Source organism: Phalacrocorax carbo, chromosome 2 (genome assembly GCF_963921805.1).
Source record: "Phalacrocorax carbo chromosome 2, bPhaCar2.1, whole genome shotgun sequence".
Classification (NCBI taxonomy): Eukaryota; Metazoa; Chordata; class Aves; order Suliformes; family Phalacrocoracidae; genus Phalacrocorax; species Phalacrocorax carbo.
The window spans coordinates 134,469,914-134,493,142 of NC_087514.1; the positions used below are offsets into that span (position 1 = coordinate 134,469,914).

The window sequence follows — 23,229 nt, forward strand, 5'->3', positions numbered from 1 at the left end:
TGACATACAGAAATGTTTCTCGTAAATGATAAATTCTGAAGACTGCAAAATGCTCTTAACATGAAGAGAATTAAGAATTCAGGGAAAACCGCCTCAGCACTAGAAAACCTGCCCGTGAAAGTAAATTAAAAATATATCTCACCGTTTTCTGGTGAAATATATCAATTGGAGAATTTCACAAGCATTTTAGATATTCCATCTTCACTTTATCTATCTCTTTGACCCAGAATGCTCAGATAAGAAACAACAGAAACTTCAGTGCTTCCAATGCCAGGTCCAGCACTGAACTATGGTATTAAGTTTAATAACTGATAATAATTCAATGAAATCAAAGTATAAGCTTCCAGCTGAAAAAATAAATGTCAATTTCTGTTTAAAAAGTAGTGTAACAGATATGACAGAACATTGATGCTCTTGGCTCAATCTTTAGCAGTCACAGTATTTCTCAAGCTATGGAAGTGAGATTCAAGATGTAGCCAGTATGGAGAATTAGGAATTAGGAATTTTTTCTTGTACTCCTCAGAATGCTTTCTTTACTAACTAATCTCCATTATTTGATCAGGAAAACTTCTGTTTAACAGTGAATCTAAAATAATTAAAGGAGACAACAATGACAGGAAAGTGAAAACCAATGACTCATGTTGGTAGGATCTGGCAGAGCTCTAGTTTTTTTTTTTTTACATTTCTTTAACCATCTGAACCCTTCTATTCCCTGAAATGATCAGTACATTTCAACTTAATTTGTTTAGCCTGAACTTTCTATATGGATTAAAATGATCAGTTAAAAGGCAAAGCAGTTAATCCCTTGTAACCATTTGTCTTTTGAGAGCAAAGACAATAGAGAAAGTTCTTTGCAGCAGGTAGAAATCTGTAGCCTCTGGCTGAAGTAATGTTGTCTTCCTCAGGAGGGGTCAGAGCTGCTCTCCAAGCTGAGGAGGGCTCTCAAGCCTCATTACGAGGTGTCCTGTAAGACGTTTTACAGCTGCTGCTTTACCTCCTCTGCCTCCCCTCACCATTACGTCCCAGAGGCGTGCTGGAGTGAGGAGGACACCTCTTCTTCCACTCCCCCTGCTTCCTGGCTGGCCTTGGCCTCCGGCCACTCTCCCACCCCTTCCAGGAGCCAACCCTGCCATGGGGTGGCCAAACGTGTGTGAAGCAGCAGTAACTCAAGGCTCATAGCCCTTCCCAAGAGGCTCTCTTATGCCTTCTGATTGCCAGAAATGGGGCAAATCTGGAGAGCTTGGCAGAGGGGCTGGTACACCGGGGACACCCACAGGATGACCACGGGTGGGAGAAGGGGCTGGGGAAGCTTCTAGTGAGGAGTTATTCACTGAAGGGGAGAATCACAGCGGTAGCTTTGGGCATAATCGTTCTTCTGATTTTGCAAAATTTGTTCTTGGAAAGCAGATCTGCCCTTCACCTTTTGGTGCTTCTCCAGCATTACCCATTTCTGGGACACAAGCTAAGCTGTATGCTGTGAGAAGCCTCCATCCCTGCGAACCACCACAGCTGCCTCAGCGGCACAGAGGAGATTCAGCCTACAGAGAGAACTTGGCGGAATTTCTTTGCTCTTATAATGCCGTCGTGTACTTAGACCTGTGAAAGCATGTGAAATTCAGTCCAGTGGCTTCTGCCAATGTTAAAGAAAGTAATTCAGTTTTGCGAATTACTCAGACCAAAGGACTTGGACAGTTTTGTTTTTCCTGTCCCAGTTCCTATTCCTTGCTCCAAAGACCTGCTATAAGCCCTGAGGACCTCTTCCAGCACGGCACTTCGCAGAAGCTGTGCAACACAGGGACTGAGTCCAGCAGCAGCAGCCGCGACTGATAGTTGTTCATTGCTGATGCAACAGCACTGTAATAGTGATCTGTGGAGAAGGTGACAGCTGAGGAGCGGGTCTGGTTTTTGGTAGGGGTCAAGGTGTGAGACAGTATTTTCCAGCTTCTCATTTTGCATTGAGTATCTAGGCTGTGCAGTCAGCTGCAGGGCTTGAATCTCCTGGTTTTGTTAGGCCTAAATTCTTTGTTCAGTGGATGAACTTTGTAACAGAGAAGAGCAAAATATGTATACATTGGTGCTTCTTGACATAAGTTACTGTTGCATTTACAGGATTCTGCAGGTTGAATGCAACTAACCTCAGTGGGATTGTGTCCCTCTTTTCCAAATTGTGCTAAATCCTCCTCCATTTCTAATCCCCTCACCTGAAAAGCCTTTTAAAAATTCCTTTTCAATACTTAGCATTCATATTAAAGCAGAAAAAAAGAAAAAAATAGGAAATACTAGCACTACATGTTTGCTATGCACCAAACATTAAGTCGCCTGTCTTGTGATTTCCTTAATTACAGGCTGAAGTAGTCCTGCAGAAAGGCAGGTAGACAAGTAGAGCTGATCCTGGTAAGAAGATGTAAAGACCTTCCAAAAATTTTTCTTCTCTAACGCACCTAACCCACTTTGAGCACCTGTCTGTAAGTTAATATTCAGCCTTTTGCAATTACACTAAATGTGCAGGTGCCCGTGACAGCAAGAAAGAGAACCAAACACTGACTTCTTTCTATCCTTGGCAAGCTAAGTTCACAGTATCCTTTCAGACTTAAACGATCCACTTATTCATGGCCTCTAGGATTGGGTACTGAAAACCAAATCTATGAAGGAAACTGTGTTATGAAATTGTCTCTTTGTAGTGACCACCTGCAGCTCTCCTCTACAACAGCAGCTTCACAAATGCTGTGCTCCTGTGGGTATGGGCATCCCACCAGACTGAACCCCACTGCCTCTCCTCTGACTGACTGTGCTTTGTGCCAATGGATTTCACAGCCTGACAGCATCACGGTGGTCAATGACTGCAGGAACTGCCTGCCAATGAAACAGTGCAAGGCTCCAGAATGCAGCTTCTGGGTCGATCACAGAGCTGGACCCAGATGGAGCTGGGAATGAGCATGGGTGTCAGTGTGCGAACAGCAAAACTCCCCCCGGTCAGCTCATCCCTGACATAGCTTCTTACCAAATTGCAGATTCTTGCATGAAAGCGGAACTTGAAAATGAAACTGAGTTGATGTGCTTTGAGTCTTTTTCTTTCATTAAAAGCTGGAGGGACAGGGCCAGAGAGGTGAAAGAAAGGATTACTTCTTTTACAGGAGGGTCCAAGCTACTATAACAGCAACATACAATAGTACCTAACTTGAAAGCAGTTGTTTGAAATCCAGCTTCAGATTATGGCACCTGTATCTGGCACTGGCATTTTATTTTTTTCTGTCAGAAACACTACAGAGCTTTGAAGCTCTCTGTATAAAGTCAATAGCTTCAGAAAACTAAAATCTATGCAGACACTAATGGGAAATTATGACAAAAGAACTGTAAAAATTTAGGTAAATGGTGAAACCCAAAAAGTTCTAGAAAGAAAGGAAGATGTCAAGGAATGTGCTCTTGGGCTTGGGAGCCTTTGATGCCCCAAGTCAAGGTATCAAAATGGGTGAGAAATGAGGGAAACCTGATCACCACCTGCCCCTGTCTGGAGTCAGGTAGCTGAGTGGCAGAGCCATGCTCTCTGATGTGTAGTGACTCAAGTTGTATTTTCAGTAGCGGAAGATGTAGGAGAGCAAGCCTTAGAAGCAACTAGTCTCAGTAGCCGTTGCTCTGCGCACAGGGGGAGAGCATTTCCCAACAGCACTTCCCCTCTGCGCCCCTTCTGGGTCTGTTCGATACTAGCGATCTGCTTTAAAAAAACTGCAGGCTGCCAGCTAAAAACTATCCCAGTGCCCTTCTTGATGTGAGCAAAAGGAAAAGCTAAGGAAAGGGCTGGAGACTGAATCCTCCATGCTTCACTAGCTGCTTTACAGAGAACCTGAGCAAAGCCTTCTTAAGCCCTTGCGATCGCTGCGTTGCTGCAATCTCATAGCTGTAATTTTCACAAGACCCTTTGCTGAGGAAATACAGGCAGTATGAACAGAACGACCTCCTTGGTCTCCTGGGGATCCAAAGGTCACAGGCCAGAACATGAGAGGAGACGGATTATGCACTGCTTTCTGCATTAGAGCACCTATGTCTCAAAGGCATTCAGGCTGAGCTGCTCTTCCAGGGCATTAAACAACAGAGCTTTATGAAGATTTAGCCAGCAGTACACCGAGGCGTGCATTTATTCAGTCTCATATTTTAAGGGAAGGAAGAAAATGAAAACTTGTGCGTGTGTCCTTACATGTGTCTGACAGAGAGACATTCAGAGGTCAAAACAGAATTCTTCCAAAAACTGAAGCATTTAAAGAAGCAGCTTTCCAAGAACACATAATCCTCTTCAATGACAATAACAATAAAACCCCGTGCTGTCTGATACAGGAAATGATAAATTGCTCAATGGTATGAAAGTAGTATCATCTGACTGTCAAAATGTGAAGTGATAATTACTGGAATCTGGACTTACAGCCTTTTGATTCATGTTAGTTTAGTTAGGTACCCCTGATTAAGTAATTTTTGCCTAGTCTTGCCCCAGCGGTTTCCTTACATGCTGCTTTCTCTAACAAAAGGGAGAACTAACAGAAGTATCAAGGTGCTACATCATCAGTATCTGAAGGAGAAAAAGAAGCATACAAAATTTTGGATCAAAAAATAACAGCATTAACAAAAATAATTCATTTCACTGGGACATGCACAGAATAATGTTGATATTTTGTAATGGCATATAGGTGGTCAGACAACTCAGATCTTGATTTAATTTTGTGATAAAATAAGTCTCATCATTGTGTTCTGTAACTGAAGGTTTGCAATAAGGGACAAACAAAAATAACAGTCTCCTTGGCGTTCATTAAGAAAGTAGGTTTGTTACTTTCTGGAAAAATGGATCATTTTCAAATCCAACTGGGAGAGGAAAATCACTTGTAAAAATTCTCATCATTATGTACTTTCACACAGAGTTGAAAAAAAAATCATTCTTCCTGTAGCATTTGATAAAGAACTACATTCTTACAGACCACAGTTACAAACTCGGTAAAGGCTCTTAGGAGTTAAGATGACAGAAAGCTGGCTAAATATTTAGATGAGGCTTCCCCTCAAGTAGATGAATGAAAAATCTTCACAAAACAGCTCTAACTTCAGAGCCCTCCACCCCCTCACTCCAGCTAGACGGTCTATGGCTCACGTTTGATTCCAGAAATCACAGCGCCAGCTTGTGTTATGCAGGGGTTGTACTGGGTCTGTGCGCTCACAGACTTGAGGAAGGGCAGAACAGTAAAAGGTTAGCGCCTCTTTAGCTGGCTGAAGGTGTTAAAGCCGACAACTAAGGTAGCCTACAGAAAAGAAAGGTGAACTGAACTAGGAGATACAAGAATGTGCTTACAACCTCATTTAGAGAGGGTGGGAAGGTTTATTTGGAAGAAGTCTGACATTGTTCCAAACTTACATTTCCATTTCTCCTGCCTTTCACAGCACTTCTCAAGGCCAAAAATGTTGTAATGTGCTACCACCTTGGAAGGGCCAAGTGTGCAGAGGGGTACGTCTAGCAGCACATCCTCCAACCAACCTCCCGTGTATTTCAGGGCTACGTACTCTTAGAGTCAATACAGTGACTTCAAGGCAATTATGGAAAGTAAAGGAAAACAAATGCCACAAAGATGCCACAGCCAGATTCAAACCATCTCATTTAATCAGCTAATTAAGGCACTGAATTGCTTACAAGTTAAATATGTGGTCTGTCAAAACAACTCCAGTAAGGCCCCTGTGTAGTCATCACTGAGAATTAGACATTGCTGAATGATTTCAAGTTACTAAACTAGTACCCTTATAAATCTCAGCTGCTGCTGCAGTAACCTTTGGGACGCTCCAATAGCTGTGCATGCCCACAGGTAGCCAGGGACGTTATCTTGTATGGGCTGGATGAGTTATGGGGCCAGACTCAAAATAAGCAAAAGGAGTGTGACACAAGCTCAGCAAATGGGGGCCAGAAACCAGGACGCGCCTGAAGGATGCCCCTTCCCAGTTCTGTTAGTGAGTGTGAGTGCAGGAGCATGGCCGAGACACCCAGCCTTTCTGCTGGCTAAGCAGTTTGAGCTAATTGTATTTTTTTTTGCCTTTAAGTCTAATTCCAAATTAGTCTGAGTTAAAAGAGAAGAAAAATGAATGCAAAACACAGTGCCTACCAAACAAAGTGGTAGAAGTCCACAAAAAACACTGGGATTATTGCTCTAGAGCAACAGAGAAGATAATGTTATCCAGGATGCTCTTCTGCTTGCCTGAATGGCAATTCAGCATATGATGGTCTTAGCTATAGTCCTCCACTGAGAAACAAGGTACAGAAGCCCTTCTACCACCCAGATGATGGGAACTGCATAAGGAAATCAGAAACTAAACAAATAAATGAAAAGCAAACAAACATCTCTTAAGTGGATAAGTAGGACATGCTGCTAGTGGGACAGAATACAATAAGGAAATTAACTTGGCTTAGCTAATTTTGGCTGCAAATTGTGAAGTGTTCATAAGGGGGAGAAATAAGTAAACATTTTTAGATTGGTCCTTGGGACTAATGTTTATAGACTTTTTTACCTCAGAATGCCAGTGAAGATAAAAACAGGGTATAGTTAGTTTATGTAACATGGAGTAAGTCTTGGAGATCCTGATGATAATGAAGATGGAATGAAGATAGTGCACGAGTGAATTTTTGAATAGAAAGGATGAGTGGTGGTGGTGTCTGGAGTGCTCCTGCTTTGCTGAGGCATTCAGCTTTTAATCCTATTTTGTTAATGCCAGATGAAAAAAAAAGCTAACATTACAGTATCTACATTCCAGTAATGTGTGTCTGTCTTGAGTACATAAATATTACGAAGCATTTTCCCTCATTTAGTAGTAATTACTTCTAAATTGCCAGCTATACTGGCTTTATTTTTTTGGACAACAGGACAGAAAAAACATCTATTGTTCAAAAAAAAACCCCAAAAAAACAACAGAGAGATGCACATCATTCCTGGAAAAAGATAAGGCTTGTATTAAATTATGATTATTTTCTTCACTATGGGAGCTTTGATGAATAGTAAACAAATAATTTAGAAAAAAAAAATCTAGGTGTAGCCTCCAAAACAGGAATGTTATAAATTGAAAACATTAATGGCTGCTCTTCTAATTCCAACATGAGTATTTAAACAAAAGGCATCTCAATAAAATCCCTGATGAAAGCATGATTTACTTGCAGATACAAGATTCTAAATACATAATAAACAATAGGGCAAGCTGTCTAGTGTTATACTGTTAATGCTAGTTTTAAGCTTTCCTAAGCTAAAACTTGACTTTTTATCGAATTTTTTGGGTGTTTTACTGTTGTAGCATTACTTTGCTGTTATATCAGTGAAAAGAATTGAATCTGATTTCCAGAAATATTTATTCTTACACACTTATGTTCTTGATAGCATTTTATTTTAGTTAAAATTATACCAGAATCAAAGCTGTTAAGAGCCTTTGCAATTTAAATGAACAGTTAGAAGAGCCAGAATGCAACAATTTTCTGAACTCTTTCGGCAACAATAATTCATGTACCGTAGCAACAGGGATCGTTACGCAGTACAAACTTTATCTATCTGTGGATCTGAAGGAAGGTCCGGGAGATGTCACAAAGCATTTAACATCTTCATGGAAGTGCTTAGGTGTTTCTCTGAAGTAGGCCTTCACTGTCTCACACAATTGCTTTAATGTCTACACAGTTTTTGGATTCCCTCCTCCCCAGCATATTTACAGGTGGACTCTAGTTTTGCAAGGGACTTGAGGAATATCAAAGCGGTCAGTATAAGCTCAGTTTCAGATCAGCATCTTTTGGGTTCTAGGCAGTTTTAGAAATGTCATGGAAATTACTTCAGTTCATCTGAATTTTGGATAATTAGGAGTCAAGAAACAGGGATTCACCTTTACCTTTCCTATATGGTACAATATATGATCAAGACAGATGCCATGATGGGAAAATGAGCATGCATCGATACTATTCCACATTCATTAAAACTTATAATGGCTGATGTAAGATAAAACAAGAGACCAAAAAAAGACTTTGTGTAATTATTGTAAGAATAATATAATAAAAACCTTGCTCCTTGAAAGCTTGAATTGTTTCAACAACGTGTAGCGAACATATTTGGTTATACAAAGCAAAAGCACAACTAAGTTATCAAATTTACACAAAGTCAGATATCTGAAAGGGGATCTTTTAAAAAAAAACTTTATTTGAGAAAGGAAGAGACTTATATCAGAAGGCAAAAAAAGGGAACATACAAACAGAATATATTTACAACACAAAACAAGAGATCACCTCTAAGGGTGTAAATTATAATAAATACAGTAGATTTAAAATGTAAGAGACAATAATCAATTAGAAATGTGGTTGTTTAAACCCAGTTTTCCTTTTCACTGGTTCCAGGTAGTTTCTCTATTTTAATTTTATCCAAATTTGAAAGATTCTGAAATTAAAGTCTACTAACGTATTGGGGTTTCTCACCTGAATGACATTATAAAAATATCTTTTGTCCTTTGTGAATACATGTCTTTGAAGTGATATTGTACAAAAGTCTTCTCATTTGCAAGTTTCTCCCCAAATAAAATGTATTTTAAAAGATGCACTATCCCTTTTTGAAGAGGCTGAAGTTAGATTTTAAAGAAAATGGAAATTATAAAGAATGGGAAAAACATGTAATTTCATTTTTATATGCTTCACTTTTTGAACGTGAGTGTGATTTTATTAATCCAAGATGGAGAAAGATTTCTATTTAAATACCAACACACACACACACACAAATCACCTGCGTTTTTCTCAATTAACAAATTTTTCCTATCTAAGGAGACCTTTCATATTAACAGCAACTATTTAGTCATTTGTTTGGAGACCTTCTAGGAAAAAAGGATAATGTATCTTTAGAAGTTGCAACATTTTATGAGAGATTTAATAGTATTAGAGCATTATGTAAACAACACATGCTAATAACATATTTTAGAACAATTTCTACATTTGGCAAAACAGCTATCTCTTTTGAAACAGGATACTGCACCTTAAAATACCTCAGCTTTAGAAATATAAATATTTTTAATAGAAAAAAAAACCTGACAAGCATTCCAGGTCAGTTTGGGATTATCCATATTAAAGGGGATCTTAATACAATGAATCTTTAACTAGCTTAACAGAAGTAAACCTATAAAACAAGGTAAACATATCAAAAGGGAATATGAAGGAAATGTTTCACTGGAAAGCTTCCTTAACAATTTCCCTACTCGCTTTGTTATTTTCTTTGACAATAAATCAATTCATAGAGTGCCTTTAAAAACAGAGGGAGCACTGCCCCGTCGTCCCGTCCCCCCCCAGCCTCGCATTCCTCAGCACATGAATCACTTGGGCTTCCTGTTTCCATAAGGCATTTCCTGCCCCCCCTCCCAAAATCACTTTTCTGCAGGAGAACAGCGGGGACCTGACAAAGTAGAGACTTAAATAAACAGGGCCTTCCACTGCATCCAGCCTTGCTCTGCCCGATCTTACAGCAACGGAAAGGGACGCCAGCTCGCTGGCTGCACAAATGCACCGCCCTTTTCAGCTTTGGTGAAATGCTCACCGACAACCTCAAGTTTCCTTTTGCCGAGCTGGCATTTTGTGCACAGTCGTTACTTTAGTATTTGTCTGTGAAACCTACCAGTAAAGGTTATGCGATACTGTATGATTAGTCTTTAAAAAACAACAAACACGTGAATGGATATCAGATGATAAGGATAACCGGTCTGTGCTTTTCCTGCAATACCCTAATAACTGACTGGAACCTAACGCTGCATTTTGCTTCTCACCGGTATTTGCATCTGCTTCATTTAAGGATGTCTCTGCGGGCAGTATCATGAAATAAGACAGAATAAGCAGTGCAAAAAAAAAAACAACGCGATTTTTCAACAGTGCCTTGCCTTGTCCCTTTATATCCACCTTGTATTCTTCTCTAAATTATACTTTATACACCAGCCTGGGACCACTGATATAGCAGTCAGTACCTGTCTACTGGGGAAAAAATACCCTAACGTTAACAGTGTTCAAGACTACAGTATGATACAGTATATACAGACAGCTGAAAGCAAAAGTCAGAGGATTCAAAATCACAGAAGAAGAATGTTTCATCAATCAGGTCTGGAAACTAATTCCAGCAATTGCTGATCTCAACAAGCTAGGTGATACGAGTTCTCTTTCACTAGAACTAAGCGACGTAATGTAATCCTGGGCTAATACAAAGTCTATCAGCTATTATGCAAAGATTTATGTAGAATGATTGACTGCAACAGGTATTTTCTGAATTAGTGGCCATAAGGACGAGCTTCACTATGTTTTCAAGTGTGCATACAACACTCCTGCCTTTGTTAAATTCTTTGACTGGTAAATCAGGAATTGCTAGATCAGTGAATCAAAACACAATTGCTTATCAAAACCTAGAAAACGCACGTGATGTTCAGATAATAACCTTAATTACAAATCCTGGAGCTAAATCTTTGCCTATTACCTGTTGCATATAAGCAGCTTGCTCCCCAGATTCCATTTGCTGGGTTTGAACATCCTCATCACTGTCCGGTGGCTCCTCTTTGACTTTCACAGCCCCCACCTGCTGTCCTATTCTGTCATCCACACCAGCACTGCTGCTCTCAGCCCTAACGCTGGCACTGCTGGCGGGAGCTCGCTCTTCCTGCATTGAGTGATCTCCGTGAAGCTCTTCTTCAGCTTCCTCCAGGTGACTGCCAGGCTGCTTGAGCTGCTCAATGGACTTAGAGAGCATCTGGAAAGAGAAGAGCGGGAAGAGTTATTGACTCCTTTCCCTGATGCCGAACACTGACTAGTACTAGTTTTGTACTGACAAAATTAAAGCTTCCGCAGCAAACCCAGGTAGCTATGCATCACCAAAATATTAATGTTCAAGGAAAAAGGAACCAAAGTTCCTAAGCAAAAGGTCACTTGCAATTCTGCAGTAGAAAATACCACGTATGCAGAGAGTGGTATACAGTAATACTAAACTACAACTAAGGCAGAATAATGAAAACCTTACACCTCTGTTACACTGCTACAGCTGGTATTCATGAGAAATTAGTCTCCCTTCATACTCTTCAGATGTAAATGCAGAAATTTATTTAAGTATATTACAGTTCATTTTCCACAACACAAAATAAAAGAACTCTACGAAGAAGGAAAATTATTAATCCGGCTAATATTTTGCTACAAGCATATTATGGAATATTCACACAAGCTTCTCTATCAGTTGAAGTATGAAGGCACTAAAAGTCGACAAAGGAGCGATGACAAAGAACTGCTGTCAGTCCCCTCTCCTGTGGCACAAAGAGCCTACAAGCATGTCTGTCTGTGACTGGAAAGACTTTAGCTTTTGTCACGCACACCACAGGTATCCCTGTTTCAGCAGTGATGATATAACCCAGCTACCCAGATAATGCTGTTTTTACACCACTAACTACTATTGTAAAGCTTTGCTGAGGTGCTGGATGCCTCAGTGTTGCAGTCAAGTACAGTTTACATTTTACTATTTAAGATGCAGCAAAGGTATTCCAAAATAGTCCAAATGTAATCCGAAAAGCCAAAACTGGAAAAAAAAAATCCCCACTTTGTTGAAAGAGGCACAAATGAGACACGTGAGTAAGCATCTGCAGGGTCAAGTGAGTAATTACCATTTATTCAACTGGCCCACTTGATTTCAAGCAAATACTGATTTGTATCACCAAGGTCAAGCATACTGAGAGGGGAAAACCCCCCACCTTTTAGCATTACCCTTACATACTTCCCGCTTCCCATCTGACTCCCCCACAACGATCACATCTTTCAAACTGAGTTTTAGCTAGTGCTATATGCTGACTTACTGGATGGCTTCAGTACAGCTATATTTGTCAAAAACTGTGGACGACATGTCTAGTTTCAATCTGTTTGCTGATGCCTATAGAAAAATGCCACCCTAGCGAAGGGCAGAGTTGTCATGTAAACTATGATCGAGAAGCTACAGCTGAATTCAGGAACTCCCACAAAGTCAACAGGAGAGCTGAAAGATCTGTTTGTGCAGTTCCAGTTGATGCTCTGATGCATACGTCTCACATGAGTGGAGAAACAAATTCCACAGTGGAAGTCTACAGGCTTTGGTCACAGCAAACCTTCGTTTTTGGGAGTAATGGGAGTTTAATGGTGAACTAAAATGAAACAAACAAAAATCCCTTTTCATTACTGGAGTAACCGGCAAATCACAACACGTGTATACTGCATGCCGCAGGTGGCACACTTGAAGCTGGGGAATCCTTACTACTGCAACTAATGCAGAGTGTCTCCTTTTATTAAGCAGCATCTGGAAAATTTTTTGGATCAAACCCGTAAATCTTTTCCAGTTGTTTCTCAGGGGATGATGCTGACCAAGGCAGCGCTGAAGCTAACTACGTGTATGCAGCTTGGGTACGCTCCTCTCTGTTGCTTAGTTAAACATCTGTGGGCAAGTGCTCTCCACTCCTCGAGCAAGAAAAGAAAGGCAGCTTGGCTGCTTGGCTGGCTGCTAGCAAGCAAATACAAGCTGAAACATCTGTGTGACAGATAATCATATACAGCTATGAGAATCACTGATGCTGATCCATCTGTAAACCATTCCATGTGCCAGTTACTTGACATCAGGTGGGTTATTCTGGCGGGGAAGCCAAGAGAAAATGAGTCCATGTCCACAGCAAAGTTAAGACACATACTTAGCTCATTACTGCTCTCCTTTCTTTTATGCTTTTTCACTTTTATGTCAGGCTCTTTCTTCTTCATGCTGCTGTATGGCACAGATCTGCAGCTGAGCTTTCTGAGGCAACACATGATGGACTGCAGTATATAATCTACACGTGGAACACCTTCAAACACTTCTTGCATGTAATCAGTGGCGTGATACAAGCACACGTAAGGGGGCTGCGGGGACTAGAGTGGTATTTGTGTGCACTTCAGTTTGCAGTGTTCCTGATTTGGGGCCTGCTCCCAGGGCATTGAAGTCAGCAGGCGATTTGCTCCAGACTCTGGCGACAGGAGGAGCTAAAGAAATTAAATTTTCTGAAACTCTGTGAAATCAAAGTCCTTATATTTACACAGTAGATTTTACAAAGTGCATTCATATTGTCTTTACTGCAAAAATCTCATTAAAAACATTGTGACTTCAACTAAGCCTCAGGCAAGGGGCTATGCGGCACTATAGTCACGTCCTCTCGTATGATGGAGCATGATAAAAATGAGTGGAGGGCATGGAGGGGGGGGATGGGACACCCACAACCTGAAAACCACTCCTGCTGCTCAGTCTACTAAGCCAGAGCTGACTGCTTGCTCTGTATCACCACCATGACTTCATATTTGTTAAAGTGGTTTTTAAAGGCACCTTAGCCCCATCTTATTCCAGTAATTACATTAGTAGCAACACCAGGAGACTGCTCAGTTCTCCTAAGTCAGAAACATCTCATTCTATTATTTTCCTACCGTGGAAGATTACGTATCTGGAGACATGCAAAGATAGTTTAGAGTCAATATTTCTATCTTATCTCCCTATCTAAAGCCAGATTAGATAGCAGAAAACGAGTCTTGAATGAAACACTGCTTAAGCCCTTTCACTGTGCAGCTGGATACTTCTGCTTACACTTAATGTTTAAAACTTTCAGTTTAAATCCCCACTTAGCATATTTTTTTTTTTTTTTTGTGAATTTATCTGTAGGCGCATGCAGGACTTTCTCCTCATTTTAATGCACGTTTTTTATTTTGAAGAAGTGGTTGCTTAATCTGAGTTTTAATTAAGAGCACATTTAAAAATAATAATAAAACCAAGGTTTATTTCAGTAATAAATTAGAGTTGCACAGGTTGGTCTTCTTTAACCAGTACACTTTACTGTTACTGCTATTCCAACTAAAGGAGTCACTTAAATGGTTTCATGCTAATGTAACCTATATTTTTTTCTCTTTTATTTTCAGGAAATTAAACTGTAAGGGATATGCATGAGCCAAAGTAAATAGTGGCAGCAGGAGAGGAAGCATTTACAGACATCAACGCCATTGTATAACTGCAAGAGTCCAACTACAAAAGACATTAAACACAATCTAACCTGCTTGCCTGTACAGAAGAATGGAAGACTAAGTATAAACAATCTGGACACTGCAACAGACCATTTTATAGGTCCTTCGGTCACAGCCCCTGCTTTTGTTTCTCCTTTGTAATGATAAGGTCTTGTAAAATACAGTATTTTAAATGAAATGTCTTCACGAAGAGACAAAGCACAAAATCCTGCAACAGTCACCCCACACGTTTCTTGCCTTAATTAATTGTTCATTTTAAATAAATGGCAGTCATTTCTGAGAACTCATGTATATACTTATGGAACACACTTCTTCTCCTTCTGTCTTATGGCTATTAGATTACTTTGACCAGCTACATATGCTGTTAGCTGTACTGAAATAACTCGGCACCTGCTTACTGTTGTCTCTGTTACTCTTGTAGTACATCATTTCTAAGGGATGGATTTATCTTTCAAAATCATTCTTCTGCGCTATGGCTTAAACATTAGTTCTCAATAAACAACAAAATGCCCTGGGCATTTTTCAGTTCCAAGCACAGTCAACTGTTGCTATATAGTTTTGTCCAAATAATCCCCTGCTTATAAGCAATATTTGAAAGAAGAAATGTGCTACTTCTCACCTTCAGAAGATGCTAGTCAGATGTGAAAGCTGGAAAGCCAAAACCTCAGTTGTAATATGTTTAATGAAACTAGATTCATCTACTCCAGCTGAACCTGATCCGGTCTTCCATATTTCATTAAATATCATTCAGAGACATGAACGATAAATCTGGGGTTAACTGTATCTTTTCAATATTCCTATTGGCAAAAAATAATCTTCCTATTTTTTCCATCAATAAATCAACAGAAACTTTCATATAATTTTTAGTTTTTTATTAACAGGTATTGGCCAATTATGACCAATTGGTCACCATCCAATGCACTAACAAATTTTCACTTCCTATATATTTTTTTGTCATGGAGTTTTTTACCTCACAGTCTTACCCAGTCACTGGTTCCCTATACAAAGATGCTTTAAATCCATTAACAGCTCAGAATAAAAACTGAAATTCAGGTACTCCTTATCTAAGCTTTACCATTATCCATACTGCTCCCATACTTTAGAGCACACTACCAAGTGCCCCTTTATTTTAACCTTTACTACTCCAATACAGGGGAGGATTTTACCACTGAAAACAAATAGTCAAAAATGCTATGAATACATTATTTTAAGAACACATGTAGGGTTCCCACACTGATCAAATAAGATCTTGGTCCCAGTGGAGACAGTGCTAGTTTAGCTTCAGCAAAAGCAGGCCTTTATTCATCACAAGTGATAAAAATAACCTTTAAAGATGGAGAGCTTTGCTCACGTATTCTTCACATCATGATCTCTGAGACTTTTCTTGAATGCAAACTTCTGCTAGGGGCTCTGCCCTTACACTAGTACATCAAAATCACTCTTTTTTCCTGCAAGTTGCAGGGTCAAAGCTTTCTAGATACAGAGATACGCAAATAGCATCAAGATTTTAAGGTTTTTATTGTAGTAGTGGTCTTTTGGTACCCAACTGCAATAACCTTAACTGGGGGTTTCAGACTTTGGACTCCCTTTATTGAGCAGAATGAAGATCTGCAATGGTGATCAAAGGGCCTTATGAGGAAATAAGCTGTCATTTGGACAGAATTATATTAAAGTTGACAATGCTAAAGCTGATCTTCCCTAAGACAAGCGGAGTTCAGGTTACCTCACATTCATTACTATTTTTTCCCCAGAAAGCTGGGACGAGGGTTTCTACCTACTTTTGGATGGTATGTCAACATTTGCAGAATGTTTTCAGAAGGTCAGCATGCTAGATCCCACAGGTACAAATGTCAGACTTCAGTGGAGACGTATACCGTTTCCCACATCAAACGCCTGGCATCTGACAGCTGACCAGAAATAATCCATAGGGGATCTTCTCTTTGTTATTAAGGACAGAGGCACACCTCTTGGCAATGATTTGTTTCTTTTCAGAATGGAAATTATCCAGGGGAATTCTTTACCTCTGACCTATGTTAGATTTTGCTTGTTATCACCCTCACAGCAGCACTGGCTTGCTGCTGAAGTATATTCTTTTCTCAAAGACAAGAAATGGCTTTTTAATACAAGATAAATACAAGATCAATGGAGTGCGGAGAAACTTGCTCTCTTCCTCCTTTTGTTGTTACAGTAAGATTCACCTGTATGTCCGCCAAAAAGATCTGACCTAAACCAGTTTTCAGGGAGTGCTGACACATGCCATATCATCTTAGTTCAGGGCAAACATTCAAATACTGAGTTCAGCTGAAACATATTAAAGTCTTAAATACTTGAAGTCCTAAACACAAGGTAAAAAGGAAAGAGAAATGGAAAAGAAAAAGAAGATATTAACTTGTTCTAAGCTCTTGATCAACTGCCATTTCATAGCCTGGTCAGCTTAAAATGGTTCTGGTCTTTCTCACCAAAACTTTAAGAGAATGTTTTAATATTCCTTATTAAACATCCCCCCCCTTTATGACTGAAAAGGAGGGAATTATATCTCTGTGCAGTTTTCATTATATAGCCTATGACCAGAAGACCAAGGGAAAGAACAATGGAAAATAACAATTGTATGTATTCCCTTGATACATACCCAAACCTGTCCTAAGAAATGAGAATATACTGGGTTGCTTTGCTACATAGTCTAGAATATTTACTGTTTTAAGGTTCAAATAACTCTGCTTTGCAGAGTATAAGTTTGATTGTAAAGCCATGCACATTATATAATGAACAAATAACTTTAACTGCAAATAGAGGCAAGTTTTAAGAGTGAACAAAGTGTATTACACCATGCTAGCAGAGTTCAAAAACCTTACATTGGCACAGATGTTCTATCTGAAGCTTTAAGTTAAAGGGTTAAATAATATAGTTTTAAATTCAGCACTTAAAAGCCACTCCATGATTTGATCTTTTCTCACTCTCTTGTCTATGGGCTACCCTTAAATTCCAGTTTTTAAAAATCAGGTTTCTTCTTTTAAGTATGTAAGAAAGCCCTCTGGCTTTCTATACACTTGCAGAGGACAGATACATGATTAGAGCAATGACATTTTTCAGTACTACTCATCAGAATGGTTCTTCTGAGAACGGTGCTGTAGAAGAACCTAGATGCTGCAAACTGTAAAGTCTGATAAATGACCAGCATCCTCAGATAACCCACTGCTTCTGTGGCTGTGGCATGATTCTATTCCTCCTCAGGTGTTTGCTGTTCTGATGAGTTACTGTGCTCCTGACGAAGGATCACTCTGGGAACATGGATAAGGGAGACTAAGTTATTGGGGCAAAGGAAGTAGGTTATAACGGCTCAAGGCAGTGAAAAACCCTAGGATAAACTTAACTTTCTACTACCTGCTTGTGTACATAGCCTCTACTGTAGAAAACAAAAGCTAGGTTCACTAGGTTTTATATGAAGGAATTGTTTTGTCTCTTTATCACAAATAACCATGTGACAATGAAAGCGTATTTCAAGTGTAAGAGGGAATTATCCTCAACATATATTTTCACTGCAGTTTAACTCAGTAAAAAAATGTTACTGAAACAAGCACTACCCCAAACCAACTGCAGTCTTTTTACTTCCTTATCCAGCCTAGCTCTTGTGAGGTACAATGCATTCCTAGTGAGCAGGAATATGTTTATGTGACTCAAGTTTAATTTTCACATTCAGGACAAATGTACCTATATGCCACAGCACATATCCCCAAATGCTATGGTAGAATTTATGTCAATAAGCATATGATCTAACAAAAACATGTCAATGGGGTGTTTTGCTTTGTGAGGAATGCACGAAGCGATCAGTTCGTAGTGAATACCTGCAAACAGCACACAGACTCAGTACTTCACCGGTAAAAATTCTGTTCTCTTCAGACAGTTGAGGGCAGGTGAAATATTTTCAAAACCTGAGGCTATGAGATATACATATGCCATCTTGATTAAACATATGGAATACATACTCAAAGAAAAGCCAACTGGACTCCTAGTTGAGTAATCAAAACACCCAAGCTGAGAGGGGTTAACATGCAAGGATCAGCTCTGAACTTTGAAGTTTTCTGGTCTTCATTTTTCCTAATTAAGACAAGATTTAATAACCAAACCACTGTACAAACTATGTACTTAAACTCTAGGTTTGTTTCTAATTTTGTTGGGAATTCTTAGTAGATTCCAAAGAATCAGTACCCCCTGGGAAGTTCACCCAGTAAGGTGGATTGATTGTTTTTTTCTTTTCTCTTAGGTACAAGGGCTGAATGCCCACTTTTAATCTTTTCTTTGCCATTGCCTCTTACATGTAGTTATTGAGTAACCCTCAAACAAAAGAAGACAACTAAAGATGCATGATTAATACCTTTGAATTACTAGGGAAGCTCCAGCAAACAACTTTTGGAAAGCTATATAGTAAGTGCAGAAGAACCTTCTCCAGATAAAAGCATTTCATTATTGCATATCTTCATTTTAAAGCAAGGAACTGCATCACATTCGTTGTAGAAGCATTAGCTCCTGATAAATCTATTTAGATTCTGCTGCTCTTTGTTTATTAATGGATGGCCCCTTTTCTTCTCTCCCCTCCCTTCAGAATAAGGTGTTACTCTACAGGGGCACAATTCAGCTCTGTTCTGATGTTAGCAATAGCACGTTCTTCTCTTTCTCCTTGTAAGATAATTTTATATTGCCATATAGATAACACACTTTCACGTTACTAATTGACTTACAAAGAAAAAGCTGGTGTGATAAAAGATGATTAAAATTTTCTCAAGATGTTTAATAAGTTTTTTACACAAAAAAGATAAATTTCATCAGCTCATTGAGTTAAAATGTGGTATGTATCTACTCCACAATGAGAAAGCTTAAAATACAATTAAAAGGCAGCTGGATGGAATGATTGCCGATGCAATCATGATTGCACGTTAATGACTGCACGTGAAGAAGCTGGATAGAAATCTAGTAATCTTTAAGGCATCATCTACTGTTCAACAGGAAACCACCTGTAATTTAAACCTGTACAATGCTTTGAACCCTGTTGTGTCAAATTGTATTCTTACTGATGTCAAGAACCACAAATCACCTTTGTAGCCTACTTCGGAAGCTGAAAATGAAGATCTATACAAACCTATACACCAACTATGCACAAACAAGATACCCATGCAAGAACCTGTCTACTGTCCAGGACCACATGGCACCAATACCTAAACTTCCTCATTAATTTTCAACCTGCATGGTTACTGAAAAGTCCTTACTTTGGGAACTCACCTTATTCATGTGGATCTGCTGCTGGTACTGTTTCTGCTTCTCCAAAAATTGTTGATGTTGCTGCTGGATGACCAGCTGAGCCAAAGTACTCTGCGGAAGAGGAGCTGACTGGGTTCTATTCAGTGGCCTGTGACGAGGCAGTTTGTGGGTAGCTCTTATGCCAGGTGAGACTCTCTCCTTCGCTGCTAAAGGAGACTGTGGATGAAGAGGAACCGCTCCTGCAAAACAGCGACATTTCACTCCCATGTGAAGAACAACAAACTAATAGTTCTAAGAGGAGAGAGAGCTTTCAGTGAGAAGAGGGGTGTACATTGCAGAACTTTGCATCAGCGCTGATGCAGTGGGACGTGTACCACGTGCCTCGCCACGCGGGGAAGTTCAGCAGCTGCAAAAGAATGTGATGAAGTAATCATTTTCTCTTTTCTGTAATCACTGAATACTTTCAGGCTAACAGAATGGAGCAGAATCACTAAAGGGGGAAAACAAAGATGCTGTCCTTTTTTCTCCCACCCTTCCGCTTTCCCAATGGTTAGAATGTATAGTATCTGTGTTAGCACATTTGGTTTAACGTGAATATAGATGTCATTAAAAACATATTATTATTGTGTTGAAGCCATGATCATTACCAGTCACAAGAAGTTTTTGCTGCCTCATTTGTTCTTTCAGTAATAGATGCTGCAAGAGAGCTTGGTGGCTGCTATTTGGCTTTCCCTCCAAAGCAACGTGAGGATGAGTTGAGGACGGAGGAACGTTTCCCCCATACTGTCCAGCCAAGGTCACTCCTTGTCTGAGCGACTGGGTCTCCCCCTTCTGCTTTTCTTTGAATGACGATGAAGCCTGTCAAAAAACAACGGCACTGGTAACTGCTTTTCATAGACCCGGCCATTTATATCTCTGTTTGATTAGATGGTCTTATGTCATACTTTATGAATACATAGAGAAGAAAAGGTTAACATCCCTATCTTATACTTTGACTGTGAGATGAAAAGGGAGGAAGAACATGCCAGTTAAATGTAACACTGTGAGAAACTGAGTAATGAAACCATTTTTAAAAAAATCAGTACTAAAAGCCAAAGCATAAGGAACTACTAGTTAGAATGTTATTAATGAAAAGACAGGACCTGTCCTTAAAATTCCTAAAGACCTTCCCACAGCCTTCTGCACAGGAAAATAAGGGATCAGAGGAAATAGTTTCCATTAAGTTTGGAATAGGCAAGGCTTGGTTTTTCACATAGCTTTCCATCAGACAGCAAGCCAATCAGCAAAACAAAACAATTACCTGTAGTAGTGGGAAGCTATTACTTTTCCTGGAGCACTCCCTGACTCCCTGAAGGACAGCACAAATGTAAGTTTTACCCTTTGCAAAGTAAATTTGTGTAGTTAAGCTCTCATCTACAGAATCATCAAGAGCTGTTGTTTGTGCATGGCATTTTAAAGTGCCCTTATAAACTGCAAAGTTATTAATGTAAGGCTTTTGGAAGCTTTGGTCCTTCAGCATTCCAAATGTACTTTGTATTACTTTGTTCTTTGTCTAGTTTTAAAAATATATTTCTTACAAAAGCAGTTAAAGCCAAATAACAATTTTTACAGCAAGAATAAAAACCTAACAGAAATAAGCACGTTGAGGCTTGCAGATAACCACTTATGTTATGGGATGGTAAAAACAGTATTTCTGATAATCTAAATTCCATAAATTCTAATGAGGCAAACCAAGGTTTTCACTAATGTTTTTTTGATGTATGCTTACTTCACACTCTGCTATCACCCTTCCCTGAAAAACAAACACCAGAGTAAACTTTACATTCAGTTTGCAACTGCTTATTCTGGTAACAGAAATAAACATTACTCGCATAAATCAATCCCTTTGTTTTTTCTAATGCCAAAAGTAATATTTGGTGCTAGCTGGCCACATCAAAAGCTCGTATGTTTTGAGTGAGAACATTAAGCATATATTAATTTCCATTTTAACGGTATAAAATTACTTTGAAGCTAGTTATATTTTTGTGAAATAGTTAAGAAATTTTTGATTATATCATCTGGAAAAGTAAGCACTACTTTTCATGATCAGTTCAATTTTTCCATCCCTTAAAAACAGTAATTTGCTTAAAAATATCTCATGAAAGGCTTCTAGAGAACTGATTTAAAGCTTACACAATTTTCTTTGCGAAGTTCTATATCCGATGTTAAAATGCGAGATTGCAGCAACATATTATTAGTGAGAACAGTAAATGTACTGAAAAAGCCATAAAATAACATGAATCTTTAACCTGAAACTACATTTAGCACTGGAATTAAGTAGCACTTATTACAAACCATAGCGGTTGTATAGATTTATTTTTTTTTACGCCATGGAAAGCTGTACTTACACCCCGAGTATTTTTACAGACATTGCCAATGCGCCTTCTAAGAAATTTAAATTGCTAAAATTTCTTCAGAATTTATAGACTGTAGTATAGAACCACCATATAATTTTTATCAAGTATTTTTATATTTTTTGCTGGAAATCAGAAAAGATAAGTTTTGACCAGTGGCAAAATTTCCAGATATGTTACGGAGCCTCGTATTTCATCTCTAGGTTACTGTAACTGGGTTGAGATCTAAAGATCCTTATCCATCAGCACAGATTTCCACACATACTGTGTCTGTGTGTTTGTATGTTTCACATATTCATTTAACATTTAGGTCTAAATAAAGGTGATTGCTGCAGACTGAACAAAGGGCATATGAATATAACTTGTCATTAAAATATTAAGTGTTGTTCACTTATCACCAATTTTATTTGTGTGAGTAATAGCACACCCCTCAAATAACAAACCTACCTGCAGGAATACCAGCTTCTTCCCCTACTAAACTCCAGCCCAGCTGAGGCTGCTACTGGAATCTCGTAAAAAGTCACAGATGCTGTACTTTACATGTAGGGATGATCATATAATTTGAACCTTTATATTAAATGATCTCCTCCTACACTGCTCACCATGTCTGAAATCTGTTAAATGATTTTCAACAAAAATGTAATGCATGTGGCCCATACTTTGCTAAGCTCCGTACTGGCACTTGTTTATTTGAGATTAAGAACGATTACTTCTTTCATGTTTTGCCCTTAAATGTTCAGAAGTTGCCCAATGCAAAGAAAGGTCTGGTTCCTACTCTGAATTGTTTATGTTCCAAAATGCTAAAAAAAAGATAATAGAAAGTAGATTTTCTGGAAGCAAAAGTAGACAGGAAGGCTTGAGACTGGTCACTTACACTGATTTGAGGTTGTACTGCTGGAAGTCCCAAGGTAATGTTGGGCAGAGAAGGGGACGTGTACAGACTCAACAAGTTCACTGATTCATCCTGTATCAAAAGGCGTTGCTGTGAAACCAGATGCTGTAACAAAGGGAAAACCAACAAAAGTATAATCTCCAAGCTTTTTATCTTGGTTACTTTATCCTCATTATCCTGCTGTATTGAAAGCCAGTCATGTATCATGTGTTGGTTTGCATCCCAATAGGGTTCCAGATAAGGAAAAGTACTGTCCCTGTGAAAAAGCCATTGATATTTCTTTTCTTAAGAAAACAACTGATATATGTCTGGGATTATCCCTTGGGAAGTAAATCAGATTTCCATGCAAACCAAAATTTGAGGATTCCTGGACCAACTCTTCTCATCAACTTCTTATCAGCTCAACATCAGGTCTTCTCATCAACTGCACTTTCACTACTAGACACTCAGTGGGAATTTAGCCAATGAATTATGGAGTATATCTATCTGAATGAAAGGTGCCATGAATGTGGATGTATTAGACCTTTACTTTACCATGGTTGTTATAACTTTTGTTGTAAGGTATGAAATGTGGTTTCTACCTAGTCCATGTATTTTCTTTCCCAGATTGTGACATGGGGACGTTTCAGGCACATTATTTACTTCCA

The 23,229-nt window shown here is 39.1% G+C and overlaps 1 protein-coding gene across 3 annotated transcripts in view; it reads right to left on the reverse strand.

Annotated features, from left to right (window-relative positions):
- Positions 1 to 23,229, reverse strand: part of HDAC9 (histone deacetylase 9) — a 487,110-nt gene that overhangs the window by 182,904 nt on the left and 280,977 nt on the right. For 2 of the 3 annotated variants that reach the window (XM_064444482.1, XM_064444481.1), the window contains exons 10-13: positions 22,565 to 22,687; positions 19,945 to 20,155; positions 19,319 to 19,536; positions 8,167 to 10,751 (exon numbers count right to left, since the gene is read on the reverse strand). In XM_064444482.1, coding sequence (XP_064300552.1) covers positions 10,431 to 10,751; positions 19,319 to 19,536; positions 19,945 to 20,155; positions 22,565 to 22,687 — 873 coding nt within the window. In that variant the 3' untranslated portion in view covers positions 8,167 to 10,430. Of the gene's footprint in view, positions 1 to 8,166; positions 10,752 to 19,318; positions 19,537 to 19,944; positions 20,156 to 22,564; positions 22,688 to 23,229 lie in introns of those variants that run through there. The other variant, XM_064444483.1, reaches the window with a different exon arrangement.